The sequence below is a fragment of the Cynoglossus semilaevis genome, chromosome 13 (assembly GCF_000523025.1).
Source record: "Cynoglossus semilaevis isolate Cse_v1.0 chromosome 13, Cse_v1.0, whole genome shotgun sequence".
Taxonomy (NCBI): domain Eukaryota; kingdom Metazoa; phylum Chordata; class Actinopteri; order Pleuronectiformes; family Cynoglossidae; genus Cynoglossus; species Cynoglossus semilaevis.
The window spans coordinates 7,335,156-7,352,350 of record NC_024319.1 but is presented as its reverse complement, the minus strand read 5'-3'; the positions used below and the strand labels follow the sequence as shown (position 1 = coordinate 7,352,350).

General features: G+C 36.6%; 3 protein-coding genes across 7 annotated transcripts in view; all 3 read left to right on the top strand.

The window, feature by feature from the left end:
* The first annotated feature begins 1,616 nt into the window (after nucleotides 1-1,616).
* On the top strand, nucleotides 1,617-6,437 carry LOC103388360 (macrophage mannose receptor 1-like). Of its 2 annotated transcripts, XM_017038252.2 has the most exons (8): nucleotides 1,617-2,000; nucleotides 3,457-3,513; nucleotides 3,735-3,786; nucleotides 3,977-4,016; nucleotides 4,295-4,699; nucleotides 4,863-5,201; nucleotides 5,305-5,393; nucleotides 5,516-6,437. In XM_017038252.2, exons 3-8 carry the CDS (start codon nucleotides 3,778-3,780, stop codon nucleotides 5,597-5,599), a joined length of 966 nt encoding a protein of 321 aa, XP_016893741.1. In that variant the 5' UTR covers nucleotides 1,617-2,000; nucleotides 3,457-3,513; nucleotides 3,735-3,777; the 3' UTR covers nucleotides 5,600-6,437. The 2 variants fall into 2 exon arrangements, with proteins under 2 accessions (XP_016893741.1, XP_016893742.1); XM_017038253.2 differs by lacking the exon at nucleotides 3,735-3,786.
* Nucleotides 6,438-6,600: 163 nt separating this feature from the next.
* Nucleotides 6,601-11,841, top strand: LOC107989393 (C-type mannose receptor 2-like). The gene is made up of 7 exons (XM_017037653.2): nucleotides 6,601-6,909; nucleotides 7,251-7,298; nucleotides 7,644-8,036; nucleotides 8,386-8,721; nucleotides 8,851-8,948; nucleotides 9,189-9,263; nucleotides 9,684-11,841. The coding sequence occupies exons 2-7, from the start codon at nucleotides 7,262-7,264 to the stop codon at nucleotides 9,699-9,701; spliced, it is 957 nt and encodes a 318-aa protein (XP_016893142.1). The 5' UTR covers nucleotides 6,601-6,909; nucleotides 7,251-7,261; the 3' UTR covers nucleotides 9,702-11,841.
* Nucleotides 11,842-12,659: 818 nt separating this feature from the next.
* LOC103388357 (retinoic acid receptor beta-like) overlaps nucleotides 12,660-17,195 on the top strand; it is a 10,772-nt gene continuing 6,236 nt past the window's right edge. Inside the window, exons 1-4 of one of the 4 annotated variants that reach the window (XM_008323297.3) lie at nucleotides 12,660-12,941; nucleotides 13,087-13,286; nucleotides 16,131-16,297; nucleotides 16,897-17,038. In XM_008323297.3, the coding sequence (XP_008321519.1) occupies nucleotides 13,109-13,286; nucleotides 16,131-16,297; nucleotides 16,897-17,038 (487 nt within the window). In that variant the 5' untranslated portion in view covers nucleotides 12,660-12,941; nucleotides 13,087-13,108. Of the gene's footprint in view, nucleotides 12,975-13,086; nucleotides 13,287-16,130; nucleotides 16,298-16,896; nucleotides 17,039-17,195 lie in introns of all 4 variants that reach the window. The other 3 variants (XM_017038136.2, XM_017038137.2, XM_008323296.3) reach the window with 3 other exon arrangements.

Here is a 17,195-nt window from a genome sequence, read left to right as displayed (position 1 = left end):
ACCATTGAGTAGTGTAGGCCAACCAAATTCACTCAAAATGGCAGGTAAAAATGCACAGAAAAAGTGCAAAAAAAAGAAAAGAAAGAAGCAATTCAAGCATTCAAATCTTCAGCGGAACTTCATTTCACTCCATGCTAACGTCGACCAGGAACTTCCATTTCAAGGGGACTTCTGTGGCTCTTAGCAGTAACCCACTAAAACCTGTCACTTTTAGCCTCTTGATCGTTGGCCACCCCTGTTGTAGGCAAACTGGAAATATACTGTGAAGTATGAGAACAGAATCTACAAATTTCCACGAGCCTGCCGTGGCTGCATGACATTAAAAGTAGGGGAAAAAAAATTGAATTTAAAGGTAGTTGCATGGACTGTTTGATGGCTGTGTTTACATGTATCATAAGTGTGTGTGTGTGTGTGTGTGTGTGTGTGTGTATATAGTTTGTTTTTTGTAAGTTATATATCTTTTTTTTAATTTAACGTATGGAGCTTCTATCCCAAGTCCAGAACTTTTTGGAGCTGATCCTGAATCCACAGATAAACAAATATCAAATAAATAAAAAAATCAGATTTGCATATGCAAAGCTTTACTTTGGTTAAAAAGGTGGCACTGGTTTTACTCTCTACTCTTTATTTGTAAAGTTTTGAACTCCAGAAACTTTTTTATTATCCTAAATGAATTATTATTTACACAAATCCTATAATTGTCAGTCAATAGTGCTTTACACTGACATAATATCAATAATTATTACTACAATCAATTGTAATATAAACACTTTGTAAATATTATATATAATATTTGCTAATATGAATGTTGATGACATTCAGCCAGCACTGACACACAGGGTACCTGAAAGTAGGCAAATTAGCTATTTGAATAAAAGTCTATATGTATGTGAATACAAAAATACAAATTTGTTAAGCATGCACTTCCACTAACTGGCAGACTGGACAGCCAGACAACCAGAACTCGACCCAGTTCTGTGCGGCTGAGTTGTCTGACCACAAGTGGACTGATGAAGACTGTAGTACAAGGATGGTCTTCATTTGTCATAAAAGTAATATTTTTTCTAAAGTGGGGAAATAAAATTCCATTATCTGTTGACATGTTATATTTGACAGATATGAGAAAATGCTTGTTCATTTTAATTAATTTATGGCAAATTACTACTGCTTTAATCTACTTAGGCAGACAATTATTCCAGTGTTTTTACTAAAAACATTTCGAAGGTTTGCTCACTGGCTTTGAATACACATAGAGACAAACCATTGGTCACAGAAGGGTGTCACTCATCATGCAGGTGTACATGCCCTGGCAGTGGAAAGGCCCTGCTTTTCACTATTGATTAGACTTTTTTGTTTGTTTTTTTAAAGCAAATTTTTTGTTCAAATGTTGTTTAAAACCAAATAATTCTGCACCTTAAGGGTTATTTGTTGTCCCACACCTGGAGTGTTTTTAAGTCAACCAGAAACCTTGTCAAATTAATATTAATTAATGACAGCTGCAACATAACTTACATCAAATGATCTCAATACTATTATAAAATTACAATATTATTGAAAATACAAGACACAACACTATAAGTGGTAAAGATGATCTCCGAGGTAGGGGGTTGCTGGGTAGTACCGGGTTATCCGGAAGTTCTAAATGTGGCGCCTTAATGTGTCATCTTGAGGTCACAGTAAAACTTGCAGAGAACTTGGATTTATGCCGTCGTCATTTTGGAACCCAAACATACACACAACGTCAACACAACGTAGTATCAGGAGTGGGAACGACTTGGTGCATTAGTTACGTCGTATTCCAGCAGCAAAGATCGACTCAGTTTTATTAGCTGCTACGGCTAACAGCGGCGGGCGAGACCAAAGAGATGGCAGACACACCAGTCAGCGCTACAGCTACTTTCACCATGAAAATCTCCACTCTGCTAAGTTCTGCTAATTCTACATAGCTCATTATGAATAAATGATGAGTCAATGAGCTTGGTTTCCTACTACAGAACAAGGTAAACTGAGGCAAGTCATAAAATGGTAAGGTGTTGGATTTTCTCCTGTTTAAGGAACTCAAGCCATTAATTCTCTTTGTCACACCATGAACACTGTTTCCAAAACCAGACATGGATCCCTCTGGTTTTCAGACTCTGTCCATCCATGAAATGCTGTATCCTCCAAGATGTGACCAGTAACTGTGCCCAAAAGGCTGCATGCTAACAGGAGGATGACAAAGGATAATTGTACATTTATGTGTAGTGAATTGGGGGCTAAGTAATTGGCAGTCCACCCTAGTGACTGCATCCACTTGTTAATTTAATTCAATGGTGTTTAATTTGAATCAACTGTTCTTCAGTACTGAAGACGCCTCTTGGATGAGAGGTGAAATGTTTTCAAGAAACCTACTTTGTCCAGTTGCCCTCGATTTAACTATCTTCGAACTGTTCAAATAAGTGTTCTAAGACCGATGTAGGTGGGTGGTACTGGGACAGGTGGTGCCAGGCCTCACCTAGCTGTATGGATTGATCGAATGTGGTGAGATCAGTCAATTAATGACATGAATTTAATGCATTTATGCCTATACAAATATGTTGGGTCAATTTTGAAAAAAACCTATGTACTAATGGATTAACAGTTAATAATTAATTGAATGCATTTGTTAAAAGACAATATTTTTAAAAATATATATATTCTCTGTATAAAAGGTTTTTTTAGAGCTATGTCAAAAAAAATGAAATAAAGCACATCACTGCTGTGGGTGGTGGTCATGGCCCCAAGGAGCTATGATGGGTGCCCCTTTAAATTAATTTCTGAAAGGTGGCAAAGCTACACATTAATTGTCACGGCTAGCATCATTGTCATTTAAAGGTCTAGGTGTGAGACAGCGAATTGACCATTATATATTAGTTTGAAATGTTCTTTTTTTGAGTTGTCTTTAAGTGAGACGTTGTCCTTCACGCATTCCTTCCATCAGGACAATAACGTCCTGTTCACCTTTTACTAGAGCCAGTCTAATAAAGATCTATCCATCCATCTTTGCATATATAAATAGTCTCAGCACTACACTTTGTTATTCAGTTTGTTCAGTATCCTAAATCTCATTGGGTATGTTTCTGTTTATGTGGTTACTGTTCAGTATCCTAAATCTTATTGGGTATGTTTCTGTTTATGTGGTTAAAACCACTCAAATACCTTTGTTGGTCAATGTAATCACTGAAAAAAAAAATCATTGAATAGGTTTTTTTTTCCTTGTCATGTTAATTGAGGTTATCTCAAATGTCAACTACAAATTACATTAAAAAAACTTTCAGTAATGAGTTCAGTAATGTCTCCATGGCATAAATGAGGGAATAATAAAAAAAATCAGCATCAACTCAGAATTTTCACGATTGTTTTTCCCCTTGTATTTACAATTACATGTGACTAATTTCTTGTTGTTGTTTTTTTTTTGTTTTGTTTTTTTGTTTTTAGAAGTTTTACAAGGAAGTTGAGTGGAAGCGACCTCCAAACATCTCAGTGCCATCAAAGGTAACATTTATAAATGACCTTATTCAGCACACATGCATTTTTAATGTGTTTGTTGCAAGAAATACAAAAGAACAGTCAGATTATTCAGAATGGAGAAAAACAATGACATGACGTTGGTGACTTTCAGAGAAGCTTCAATATTTTAACATTTCCTGAATTAGTAAGCCTTTGCATATGGAAATTTTCCCAGCCTGCTGTTTATTTGTGATGCACTGTTTTAGTATTTAGTTACTGTCCAAACATCAGATCTGAACACAGCTCGGTATGACACTTGTAAGTATTACATTATTATTTTATTGTTGTTGTTATTATAATTTTTTGTAAGATAACACATTTTGACCTTTTTGATTTAAATTCATTTCAGTTTTCAGATAGTTAACCTACTGTAGACAATCGTGTTTCTTCTGAGCAAAGACCTAAAAAAAAGCTTGTTGATCTTTTTTTAATCTTGTTTGCAATCCAGTCGGAGATGGGAAGATTTGTGGCTCTTCTTGTGTTGTGGGGTAAGTTAAAAGTTATCAAGGAATACTGCATTCAGCATTTTTTTTAAAAAGACACTTTAATAAACGACAGCTACGGCTAAGCGTGTCAAATTTGGACAGTATGAAAGACTGTCCACTTTTCCACCTTTATGTTTTTGTACATGGTTGAGGTTTTCCATGATTTCTGTCTTTGACTCTCCAGACTTCTCCAGACTTTAAAGTATGTTGGTTGTGTAAAACATCAACCATATACACAGTATACATATACAGTTGAATATTTTTTTCCCATTAAACTTCAGGATGTAGCCTCAGCTGCTGTTCATACGTCCAGCTGCGTAAGTACTATTACATAAACCAGAACATGAGCTGGGGAGATGCCCGGGAATACTGCAGAACGCATTACACCGATCTGGCAACCATTGAAAGCGACAACGACATAAACGGGCTACAGTCGGGTTTTTCCTATGAGAAGGCATGGATCGGACTGTGGGATGACCCAAGTTCTTGGAAGTGGAGCCTTGGCAGTCACCCCAACTCTTGGAGATGGTCATCAATAGGCGAACCAGGCAGAACCAGTTATTCGGGCTTTATTTATGATGACCCTAATGCTCAAGGAGCAAGAGAATACTGTGCAGTGATGATGGAAGAAGGTGGATGGTATGATATCAGCTGTGAACGAAATCATTCATTTGTGTGTTACACTGGTAAGAATCCTATTTAAACTGATGACTGAAGAAAATTGAAATTGAAAAGAATTACAGAACTTTATGTTATCACTTCATGGTAAACCCATTCATCCAATATATGATAAAAAAAACAATGTTTTTATACATACAATGGTATTCAGATTTTTTTTTTCCTTTCCAGCCAGCAACGGATCAGGAAAAGTGTTTCATCATGTTAATACTATTAAGTCATGGTATTCTGCCCAGGAGTACTGCAGATCACACTACACAGACCTTGCTACAATTGAGAACGCCATGGAAAACGATATGATCTTTAACGATACTCAAAGGCTATATTTCTGGATTGGTCTGTCCCGAGTTCCGTGGACATGGTCCAATAGGTCTCCAGTTTCCTTCACTAACTGGCAGACTGGACAGCCAGACAACCAGAACTCGACCCAGTTCTGTGCGGCTGAGTTGTCTGACCACAAGTGGACTGATGAAGACTGTAGTACAAGGATGGTCTTCATTTGTCATAAAAGTAATATTTTTTCTAAAGTGGGGAAATAAAATTCCATTATCTGTTGACATGTTATATTTGACTGATATGAGAAAATGCTTGTTCATTTTTTCTCTTGTATAAGCCATGATGTCAAAGACCGTAGTGAAGATGCAGATTAAGGCGTCCGCAGATTTAACAGATCCAACTGTAAATGCCAAGGTTCTCCAGCAGGTGAACTCTACATTCCACAAGAGATTATTGCTTCTGTTTTATCTCCTCTCCTCTCTATCATCTTCATCTACACTGTGGTGTACAATGCAAACCATTTAGCATGATTTCTCTGTTTCTTACAGCTCCGTACTAAGCTGACCAATCAGGGATTGACCAATGTTGTGCTCCGCTGGAGGAGTCCACCAACAAAGCAGAAGAAGCCGTAGACTTGAATCCTGATGTGGTATCAATATTGTGCAGACAAGCTTCCATATGAGTTAGTTATTTAGCATACGAAAGCACAATAAATTATATTTAATGTAATTATTACAATAAAATATTGTAATATCTAACACTATTATAACATAGATACTGAGGGAAGTTGTTTTTTTGTTTGTTTTTTGTTTTTACTAAAAACATTTCGAAGGTTTGCTCACTGGCTTTGAATACACATAGAGACAAACCATTGGTCACAGAAGGGTGTCACTCATCATGCAGGTGTACATGCCCTGGCAGTGGAAAGGCCCTGGTTTTCACAATTGATTAGACTTTTTTTTGTTCAAATGTTGTTTAAAACCAAATAATTAAAAGAAATTAAAGGGGTACTTGTCCCACACCTGTAGTGAACGAGTGGTCCGGCCGTGTCACAGTGACATCGATGGACAAGGAAAAAGACATTAAGTCAAGTTGTTTAAGTTGATTTATTTGTACAAACTCACAAAATACATTTGATTCAATGGACTTTACAGTTCTAAAATTAGAATTAAACAGGAGTGAACAGAAGGTCGTTTTTCACCAGTTTCTTTGTTATTCCAGTTATCGTCGAGCCCGTTCTGTGTTTTATCTACATTTGACATCTTTGATGTGTTGGAAGAATTTACTATCTTGGCTAACCATAGGTTTTTTTGGTTGACTGCTGTGGATATGACATTTACTTTTTAATAATATTTGGACTGATTTATTTACTTACCTCAGAGGACATATGTATTTACATAAGGCGGAGGACATTCAAATGGCTCTGCATTTGACTGTCCTCGGACAAATGAAGGACAAATAGATTTTCCCATTTATCCATTGATTGTTAAGCAGCTTAAGTCTGTCTATGTGTGTGTGTGTGTAAATATATATGTATCCACACACAGACAGACATATATATGCCTATGTATATATATACATATATATAAATATATATGTGCATATATCTATCTATCTATATACATAATAGAATACATAATAGATATGTGTGTGCTAATAAAGGCAATGTAAACAAGTTAACTGTATTCCTTATGAAGATTTTAACAACATTTAGAGAAACATTTTGTCTTCTGACAGATTCCCATTGGATGGTCTGGCTGTCAGTCACATGTTGTGACAGAAACACCTACGAAAGCAGTAACACCTTATATCCGAGTTTCATTTTGCATATGAAAATAGTTATAGCATTTGTTGTTTGTTTATTGCGAGTGTCTGATTCACTGTTCGTCGTCTGGACTTTAGGACAAATCACTGCACAATTTTGAAGTTCCAACAAAAGCTTGTGAGTATCACATTTTGTTCTTTTTGTAGTTGTTAGGATGTCAACTCCTGAGATGGATTGATTTCTTCCATTTTGTTAAAATGTTAAGTCAAATAAAGGCATTTGTAAAATGCTGAAATACTAAGTTTATGTTTTTGGACTCTTATTATGTATCTGTGTGATTTCCATGCAACTATTTTAAGTCTTATTTTGTTTTTTCAGCCAACCAAGTAAAGTTAAAATGTTAAGTCAAATAGTTTTGGGAAGGCATTTTGTTTTTTCAGCCAACCAAGTAAACCTGATTTTTTTAAAATATGTAATCTCCAAATTGAAGAACCTATTGTTTTTCTTTTGATTTTCAGTACAATAAAAGATGGCTGGTTGTGTGAAAGTCATTCTGCTATTGTTGGGTGAGTTCATGAGTTGCTGCGCTTGCCTTAGAAAAAGGTCACTAATGTAGAAGAAAAAAAAAAGTTTTAATTAAGATCATTAGTTAAAGCAGATTCTGGAACAAGAAAATCATCGTTAACTTATTGACATAGAACCAGTTGTTGATGCAGAACACAAAGACAGAAAGTGAACGCATTCCACTCACTTCCTCCCAGGGACGGGAAGCTAGATAGGAATCATTATTTGGCTCCAAAAACCAAACGAACTACGAACCTCTATTACAAATGTGTAGTATTATCAGTTTCTGCCAAAACAAAAACTTTTAATTTGTTGTATCTTTTATACCCTTCATTCTCAAACCTTAGGCTGCTGCTGCTGCTTGGAAAGCCACCTGAAGAAGTACTACTACATCGATCTCCCATTGAGCTGGATAAACGCTCGGGAATACTGCAGGACCCATTACAGGGATCTGGCAACTTTTGAAAGCTCCGATGATATGAACGGGCTGCAGTTCCAATTTGAGGATTCATGGATTGGATTGTGGGATGACCCAAATTCTTGGAGGAACCAACTTGGTAGTGGTCCCAATTCCTGGAGATGGTCATCATTTGAGGAACCAGCCAAAACGAGTTACATGAACTGGAAATCCCTTGAACCTAGGAGTAGCTATGATAAGAAGCTGTCTGTTTTAATGGTGGATGGACAATGGGATGAAGACTCTGCTTACGGTCCTTTATTTCCTTTCGTTTGTTACACTGGTGAGATAACATTTGTTTGTTAGTACGATTCTATCCGTTTATTTATCAAGATAACAGAAAATTCCTTTGCTGTACATAAAACTTGAATGCTGCCTGTATGGACAGAGTAATGTCTATGAAATATCTTGTCACAGCCTTTGTCACTCAAACTTGAAAAATCTCTCTTCCTTACGCTAAATGTATCAATTAATGTCACATTGTAACTCTGAGGGTGCTAAATACTTATACGGTGTGTTTACCTGTGAAAATGAATTCAGAATTACACTGTTACTATTTTTTGCACATCAAAGCATTCTAGGAAATAATAATGAAAGAATCTAATCTATGTCGTCATTTGTGTCTATTTCAGCCGTTAATGAAACCGCAAAAGTTTATACTTACATCAGCAACGCTGAGACGTGGACCGGTGCCCAAAAATACTGTAGACACTACCACACGGACCTCGCTTTGATTGAGAATTATGCTGAAAATGCTGAGGTCTATTTAGAAGCCCAGAGTTCAAAGGTTTGGATTGGATTGTACCGAGTGCCGTGGACGTGGTCAGACGGCTCTGCACCTAACTTTACCAACTGGGGTGCTCTCGAGCCAGGCGGCACAGATGACAAGGATTCTTGTGCAGTTTTGTCACCCACTGGCAAGTGGTTTGATTTGGCCTGTGAGGACTCGATGCCTTTTATTTGTCAAGGTAAGGCTTCTGTGTCAGGTTTTTGAATTGATGGATTATCAAATGTATGTATGGAATATATATATAAATATATGTGTGTATGTGTGTGTGTGTGTTCTTTTTTATTTCATTGTTTATCTTTTTCTTTAGATATTATACAGGTAGATTACAAAAGTAGAGTGAAGATGCAGATTCAAACAGACGCTGACATGACTGATCCAGCTGTAAACACAGAGATTCTCCAGCAGGTAAAATCAACTCTTCAGTTCTACTGGTTTTAATGTTTAGGATCGGGGTGCCAACCAGAAGATTGATAACATAGCATAGCATTGCATAACAAAGCATAACATAACATTTCTAGAAGAAAAAAAAAGCAGCAGGGCTTCAGTTTCTTTTCAAATCTTATTTGTATTCATGTGACATATGGATGTATGATCGTGTGTTGATGTATCACAGATCCTGCACAACATTGTTTACATCTTTTACAGCTCAGTTCAAGGCTGACCCAGCTGGGACAGATCGATGTCAAACTCCACTGGACAAGTCCACCCTCTAAAAAGAAAGTAAATAATAAATCCTAATCACATGCTCTTTACTGAGTCTTCAACACTATGTAGACGAACTCTTTCGGAATGATTTTGATTTGTTTGCTCAATCGTTTTAGTTAAACTAATAGACAACAAATATGTAAATTAGACCTCTTTAGGGCCCATGTTTGAGACCTGTGCCTTAAAGCAGTGGTCCCCAAGCCTTTTTTTTGTACCACAGACCAATAGCACTGTGCTAATTGTTGAAGGATCATTACAGTTTCAAAATAATGTTTTAGACTTTATTCTGTTAGTATTGGAATCTTGATGACATAATATTTTGAAACATTGTCAGATTATCTTTGAATGAAAAAAGTAAAGGGATATGACTGGATTCTTTATGAATGAAGTAAATTGGTAAAACTGAAGTACATTTTTTTTCACTGTGTCCCACAGCGGCCTGGTATCAAATGACAGACGAACCAGTACCGGTCCACAGACCTGGGGTTGGGGACCCCTGCTTTGGCCAAATTGTAATTGTAATATTTTTTATACTAGGCTGACTTAGAGCCACTTTTGCTTTTTTTGCTCAATTCATGGCATGAAACCTTATTGGCTTATACATTCTTCATAGCATCTTTTTTTAAATTGCAGCTAATTTATACATCTTGAAAATATATACATAGGCTTTTGCAAATGTGAGTATTTTTGCCTGTCTGTGGGAATTTTACTCATTTTGTTGTAGTTTGTGCTTCATTATAACTAAATGGTGACTTTTTTTCTTTAAGATTCTTATGCCAAAGTTCTGAGCTCTGTTTTTACCTGGTTAGATATCAGTAACACCTTTTATGTTATTAATTTGAATGAGAAGCACTGATGTAACGAGTTGCTTTATCCACTTTATTAATCGCACTTGAGGACTGAATAACAGTACATCTGTGTTCACAGTTGGACCTTAAACGAGGAAAACATTAACGCAATCTTTAAAAACAAAATCAAATGCAACTTCAAAGAGGAGTTGAAACGTCCAGAAAAGCATTTTAGCCTGTCTAAACCCTGTCATCCAGCTCCCACTGCTGTGACCAAAAATAAAGAGATCTATTGCACTAATAAATAACCCTTCAATGGTGCCAGGCTTCAAGTGAAGGTTTACAGCTGGTTGTAAAGAAGTAGAAGGGAAACTGAGGATGGTGGGTCGTTCCGTTCCACTTTAGCCCAAACCATTTGGTGCAGCACGGCCAGATTTAGACAAAAATGTTGGGAACGCTCGTAAAAAATCAAAATGAGGGTCAGGCAGAGAAAAAGGGGTTTGACGACAATCAGGAAGTCAAAGTGTGGGTACGAACAGTTCATCTAAGTGCAGAGAAATGTGTATCTCTTTACCTTGTTCAACATTTAAGTTTAAGGTTTAATTATTATTGTTTGATAATAAATAAAATCACCTCCATTTTAAATCCATGCTTGATACCCAAACCTTGATATGGTTCCAAACTGAGTTTCAGGTGAACATGATGTTTTGTGAATGGGTGTAGTCGTACAAATACGACTTTTCACATTAGATTCCAGGGCACTGTTACAAAGTTCAAAATTAATGAGTGAAGAATTAGTGAAAAACAAAAATGTGAGTAATATTCAACGTGGCAGTAGAAAGAGGATGAAGACGAGGAGCCCAGACAGGATGGATGAAGACGGAGAAAGGAGGACTGAGGAGACGGGAGCATGGAGGGAGGTGCAGGAATGTTTCACATGCCTGTCCTCTCCGTGACCTCGGCTCCCCGGAGTGTGGGAGATAGCGGGAGTAATTAGCCTCCTTTAACATTGGAGCTGCTCTGCTGCTGCTCCGCAATGGGGTTAGCAGTGGCATTGAAGGAGATCAAGTGTAATCTCGTCATTCTTTTTTTGTTAGTATTCAGACAAAATATTGTTGACAGACTTCATGGACAACTGTTCACTGTGACAGAACGCAATCGTCTCGATGGTCGTTTCGAAAACAGGTTCTTTTCTGTTTTCAGGGTCTTTTGTTTTCAGTGCTTTTGGGTCGATGAATGCTGTAAATGAGATGCATTATTCTGAACAGGTTCCTCTTCTCCACCCGTCTCACATCAGACCTACTTCATCATCTGTTAGATTTAATCAGGACTCTTCCTAACTGCAGATATTTCCCACTTAGAGTCAGAGATTAAGGACGGCAGTGGGTCTAAATAAAGAAAAACGCAGGCTATAAGGATTGATTTTTCGTTTTTCTTCCCAAAGGCCACACGGTTTCAATCCTGAAAATGCCAATAGTGGGACATCAGTGTTCCACAGTTGCGCTCCAGTGACCTTTATTTAAACCACACCAGTGAGTCTGCAGCTTATCTGATTTACATAAGTCTCAATAACAGCAGGGAGAAAGGAAACACACATTATTGCACATAGTTGGACTGTTTTCTTTGGAAATGTGGTTGAAATTTGCCATTTATCTAAAAAAACAACCAAAACGATATTTATATTTTGCAAATACTAAAAGTATTAAGTAGCTCAAACAACAACACCGTTTTTTCATAAAAGAACAATTTAAAATTAAAAGTTTTTTTTGTCATTGGTTGGTGTTCACCTAAATCTTTTGGGTCATTTTCACCTTTCAGAAAGGAATTTTATTAAGACAAAATGTTTCATTTTACTTTAAAACATTAAAGAATTCAAGGACTACAGTAAGTATAACATGAAAAAAGACAAACTTATAACATGATAATATATTATATATTTTGTTAGACGTTTAATACCAAAGGTTAAAGTTATTAATTTGACTTTGCAACAGATTTTGAAAATCGAAATTGGAACATGCATATGTATATATACATATGTAAAATTCTGAAAATAATTGTCAGAAAGTTTCATTTTATCCAAAGTTAAATTTAAAATTCTGAAAATAATTGTCAGAAAGTAGGACAAAGACTACTTATGCCAGGGATCTGAGTGTTTCACCCCAAAATACTGACATTAAAGGTGAAACTACTGCTTTCAAGTTGATTATTAATTGATTGTTAAAATCGAATTTAGTTGAAATATTTTTTTATCGAATTGTTCTAAATATATTGCGATAAATCGCCAATAGAAACCATAAAAAGTCTACACTTTTTATCTTAGTCTACACTTTTTATGTTAGAAAACATTTTATTTAACAGATAGCCTCAAAACTTATTATTTTTAGATTCCTAAGTATAGTGAAATTGAAAAAAAAGGAAATTAATAATCGCGAGATAACAGTCGGAATTCGGTTTTTAGGATAATGAAAAGTAAATATTTAATCCCAATTAATTTAAGGGAAGCGTCCAAAGACCTGATTTAACTTTAATATTGGAATGGTCTTTAGGATAATTCAAAAAAATAATCATAAAACAAACAGGAAAAGTTTTCCCGATCTGCTGCTGGTGAAGATGGTGGCGGTGACGTCACCTCCGGCTGGGTCATGTGTAGGTCAGTAGCAGCAGCATTAGGTTCATGGAGAGTTCAGCTGCATACATTAGAAAAAAAACACCATCGCTCCAGTGACATAACGAGTCTGAAGCAGGTTCAGCTCGGAGACATCCGTCAATGAGCAGCAGATAAGGAGGAAAAAGGAGGAGAAATGATGGAGTAACCGCTACTCCCGCAGAGCCAAGTCCTAATCTGGATTAAACCGCTGCAGGACTGAAGTTAAACATGTCAACTGTGGTTTACCGACGGAGCTAGGTTTGTTTCCGCGGTGTACGCGCACGGACTCCGGTACAGACTCCGGTGCAGACTCCGGTGCAGAGTCCGGTAGCTCTGCTCTAACACCGAGGCTTGATTTTGATTTCTATTATTATTATTATAAAAGTCTTTGTTTCTGCCTCAGATGGTCTAAAGGAAACAGCGCAATGTTTGACTTCATGGACTTTCACTGCTTGGGTTCTTCTGAGATCCTGGATCTGTACACCTTATCCCGACCCGTCTGTGTTCTACAAGACCAGGACCTGGACCAGAACCAGGATCTGACAGCCTTTTTCCCAGAACTCATCAGTGAGTCAGACTGGCAGGAGCCGCACAGCTCACAGTGTACGTTCCACCATTATTATTATTATTATTATTATTATTATTATTATTATTATTATTATTATTATTATTAGCTGTAGTATCTTATTAAGTATTAATATTAATTTATTTCAGTAATATAAAAATGCTGCTCAGTGAGGTCCATAGCATTGAACCAAAAACGGATATAGAGTATCACAAAGAAAAACAAAGAAATGTTTTTTTAAATTATATAATATTATTTTATATTTTAATTACTACTGTAACATTTTTTATCAATGTATAGTATAGTCAGTCTGTCCGTTTGTCAACTATTTTGTTTTGAGTTTTTTTTTTTTTTTAGCTAACTTTAGGTACTTAGCATGCTTAGCTTTGGCTAATTTTGTAACATTTAGCTTTTTCTGTGCTGGCTAGTTTTGCTATTGTTCTTATTATCCTAAGATATTAATATATAATTTTAAATGGATTCTTTGTTTATGTATATATTCCTACCAACTTTTGAATTTTTACATTTATCCTAATTTGCTAATGTACAAAAAGAGTACCAGAAGGCTAGCTGAACATACTGCCTAAAAGACCCAATTAACAACATCTGCTTTTTTCTTAAATGTATTTCATAAATTAATATTTTTGTGCTTTGGATTAGAGAGTATTAATTATCATCCCATCCAAGTTTATCCACTGGTTTTGGTGAGTTTCCTCCTCCAGCAGCAGTAAAAGAGCGTGACAGTGAGTCTGGCTGCTGTTAGTTGGCTGGCTCTGTTTTTGGGACGGGGCATTTTAGGGTCACTGTGGGTTCATGGTACGGTCACCAGATCAGGAGGTCAGAGGAAGACTAGTGCTCTGGTGAAGACAATAAACCTTAAAATGCCTTTGGAACATTACATTTCCCTTAGAAGTATTAAATATTATTACAGTATATATATATTTTTAAAAATGATTAATAAATACAAACATCTATTAATTTATATACCCCCCTTGGGGATATATATTTTTTAGAGGATTAATAAATACAAACATCTATTAATTGTAAGAGATGTTAATCGGTTTTAGATTGCACTTCAAACTTGCAGTGTCATTAGTTTTTCATATACTAATCAGTAGAAATGTCATTTTTATTCAATTACTGTTGGGCAGTAGCTAAAATGTTAAGTTTGTCTAAAATGTTAAGTTTAAATTTAGTTCAAAATCGACAATTAGTGGCCGAAATGCTAAGAACAATTGTGAAGGTACTCCTAAATTGTAGGAATTTATCACATTACTGAATGTCCAGAGAAAACCAGGTTGAAACCAGAAAAAAAAAAAGAAAACATCAGGGATTTGTATTTCATTTGTTAGGACATAAATAAAAAATAAGCAAAAAATTCTCAAAAGGACTACATTTAAGAGCAAATGCAACAGAAGTGTCCAACCAAGGGCTATATGTAGCAAAAATATCAAAAAAAGCACAAAATTGTTTAAAAAATTACAGTTTTGGGTTGGACAAACCCGGAGTTTGGACCTCCCTGAAACAGATTCTCATCCCATCATCACAGCTCATGGTCTGTTTCAAACACTTCTTATCCATTGTCCATTCTTATGTTTTACATATTCTCTAACAGCGGCTAAATCGGGGCTGGGTCAGTCTTTTTACCACCCCCCCAGCTCCCTGTACCTCCGACCACATCACTCTAACTGCCCCACTGGCTCACCACAGACACTTTCTGTTTCTGCTCATCACTCACTCAGGCCTGCAACATGCTCCTGCATTGTTAAGTGTTGAGAGAGAACTCTGGCTGATTGGGGGGTGGTGTTCTGCATTTGATCCCCCCATTCCAGGTTCATCCAGAGGCCATGAGTTCAAGGGGACAGAGATTTCTCTCATTTATTTTGTTTTTTTGTAGCGAGGGCTACTTTGTTTTTAGTCCCAGTGTTGGAGCACAGTGTGAGCGGAGGGAGCGCCACACGCTGGAGATGATCGGTAAAAACATTTTGATTTATGGAGGGACATGAAGATTATCAAATAACATTAACATGAGACACAACAGAGCTGTCCTGGTCCGGTTGACAAAATTAAAAAAAAAAAAATTCTTTCCTATATATTTCAACTGCCTTTTAGGTTTTACCGGGGTTTCCTGAAAAGATAAACAACAACACAACTGACTCACAGATGAGTCAAAGACATGACACAAAGTAATTAAATAAAATTTAAAAAAAACTAATGGCCAATGTCATTGATTCTGAAACCAAACATGAACGGCTAATTTCTTAAAAAATGCGTAAATAAAATATGAAATACCAAATAAAAAAACTCTGGACTATGTTTAAAAAAAAAACAACCAAATAAAGTAACTACATAAGAACTGAAAACATACTACAGCATTCAACAGTGTTAGAATAAAAGACAAACACGGACTAATTTGGAAAGTACAGGAACTACAAAGTAGCAGAGATGTTTATATATATATATATATATATATATATATATATCTGAACGATACACCACACAGTGCAGAACAGACAAACTGTTATCACAAAGATAAACTATGAAAACATTTAAAGAAGCGTAATGATTTGTAAGTATAAGCCAAGTCACCATGTAATTAAAGAGATAACTAGCACGTGTAACAGACCATAAAAACAACAAAAGAAAAACGAAGGCCTGTGACACACTGACATCTAAAATTCCAAATGGTTAATTCAAACAGTTTATTTTTTAACACCATTAATCGCTTTTATCATGAGCGGAAAACATAAAATCATGTGTTTTACTACCTGTAAACTAAATTTTCTTATTTTATTTGTATTCTTCGTCGAGGTTGAATTACTCTGAGCTGTGATCTTGTGTCGTCAGCCCTGTCACCATGATGTGTGTGTGTGTGTTCGCAGCAGTAGGCAGCCAGAGGTTCACCTGCAGCTCCAGCTCCAGCTCGGACGACACGTTGACCAGCCCCACCTCGCCGCCGCCACCCCCCCGCACTTACAAGCCATGTTTTGTGTGCCAGGACAAGTCCTCGGGTTATCACTATGGAGTCAGTGCCTGTGAGGGCTGCAAGGTAACACAGTGATGAGCCAGTTTTGAATATGTTACTATGTGTACAGCACTGTAGATTTGCTTATAACGCCCACTAGTGGCTCTGGAATATTACACTAATGATCCCTGTACTCCAGCTTTCCCCATTGTTTTATTTTAGCTTGTGACCCCTTTTTTACATCAAAAAATTCTAGCGAACCCGGAGACGGTCATGTGTCAGTTATTTTTATATACTGTATTTTATTTGAACTTGATTATTCTCATGAAATTGAAAGAATACGGTTATTTAAGTTTGTGTATGGTGTTTTTAATCTTTTTTTTTAAAATAATTAGTTGAAAAAAAATGTATCAATAATTTTTTTTATTATAATTGCTAGAAATTTCAGGTGCCCCCCACTTGGGGTTGTAACCCCAAGGTTGAAAAAACGCGTCACAGTTGCGTTAAGCATGTCATGCTTGGGATTTTCTGGAACATTATTATGCATGTTTCCTAACTGCTCTTCATTTCTACGTCCACATACGCCGTCTACAGCAGATGTTTCTTGAGAAAGCAGTTGTAAATCTTTTTAGCTAAGCCTAGAATTAATTCCTCCTTTTTCCACCTGGTGTACTGTACCACAGGGCTTCTTTCGCCGCAGCGTGCAGAAAAACATGGTTTACACCTGCCATCGTGACAGAAACTGCATCATCAACAAGATCACCAGGAACCGCTGTCAATACTGTCGGCTGCAGCGGTGCTTCGCTGTGGGCATGTCTAAGGAGTGTGAGTGTCTGATCCTCCTTCTGTTAGTTCTCACTGTGCCTTAGGTTTCACCACTCATCAGACAGACATCCGTGGTTCTGATAATGTAGGCTTTTAACCTCGGTTGATTCAGATTCAACTGAAGTTGCCACAACAGAGCTAACAGGGCTAGCAGAAA

Bases quoted from the DNA above. Each gene is read 5' to 3' on its own strand.
- LOC103388360 (XM_017038252.2), top strand. The intron at 4,700-4,862 runs GTAAGAATCCTA...TTTCCTTTCCAG, and splicing joins TTCATTTGTGTGTTACACTG to CCAGCAACGGATCAGGAAAA. The intron at 5,394-5,515 runs GTGAACTCTACA...TGTTTCTTACAG, and splicing joins ATGCCAAGGTTCTCCAGCAG to CTCCGTACTAAGCTGACCAA.
- LOC107989393 (XM_017037653.2), top strand. From the start codon at position 7,262: ATGGCTGGTTGTGTGAAAGTCATTCTGCTATTGTTGG. The intron at 8,037-8,385 runs GTGAGATAACAT...TGTCTATTTCAG, and splicing joins TCCTTTCGTTTGTTACACTG to CCGTTAATGAAACCGCAAAA. The intron at 8,949-9,188 runs GTAAAATCAACT...CATCTTTTACAG, and splicing joins ACACAGAGATTCTCCAGCAG to CTCAGTTCAAGGCTGACCCA.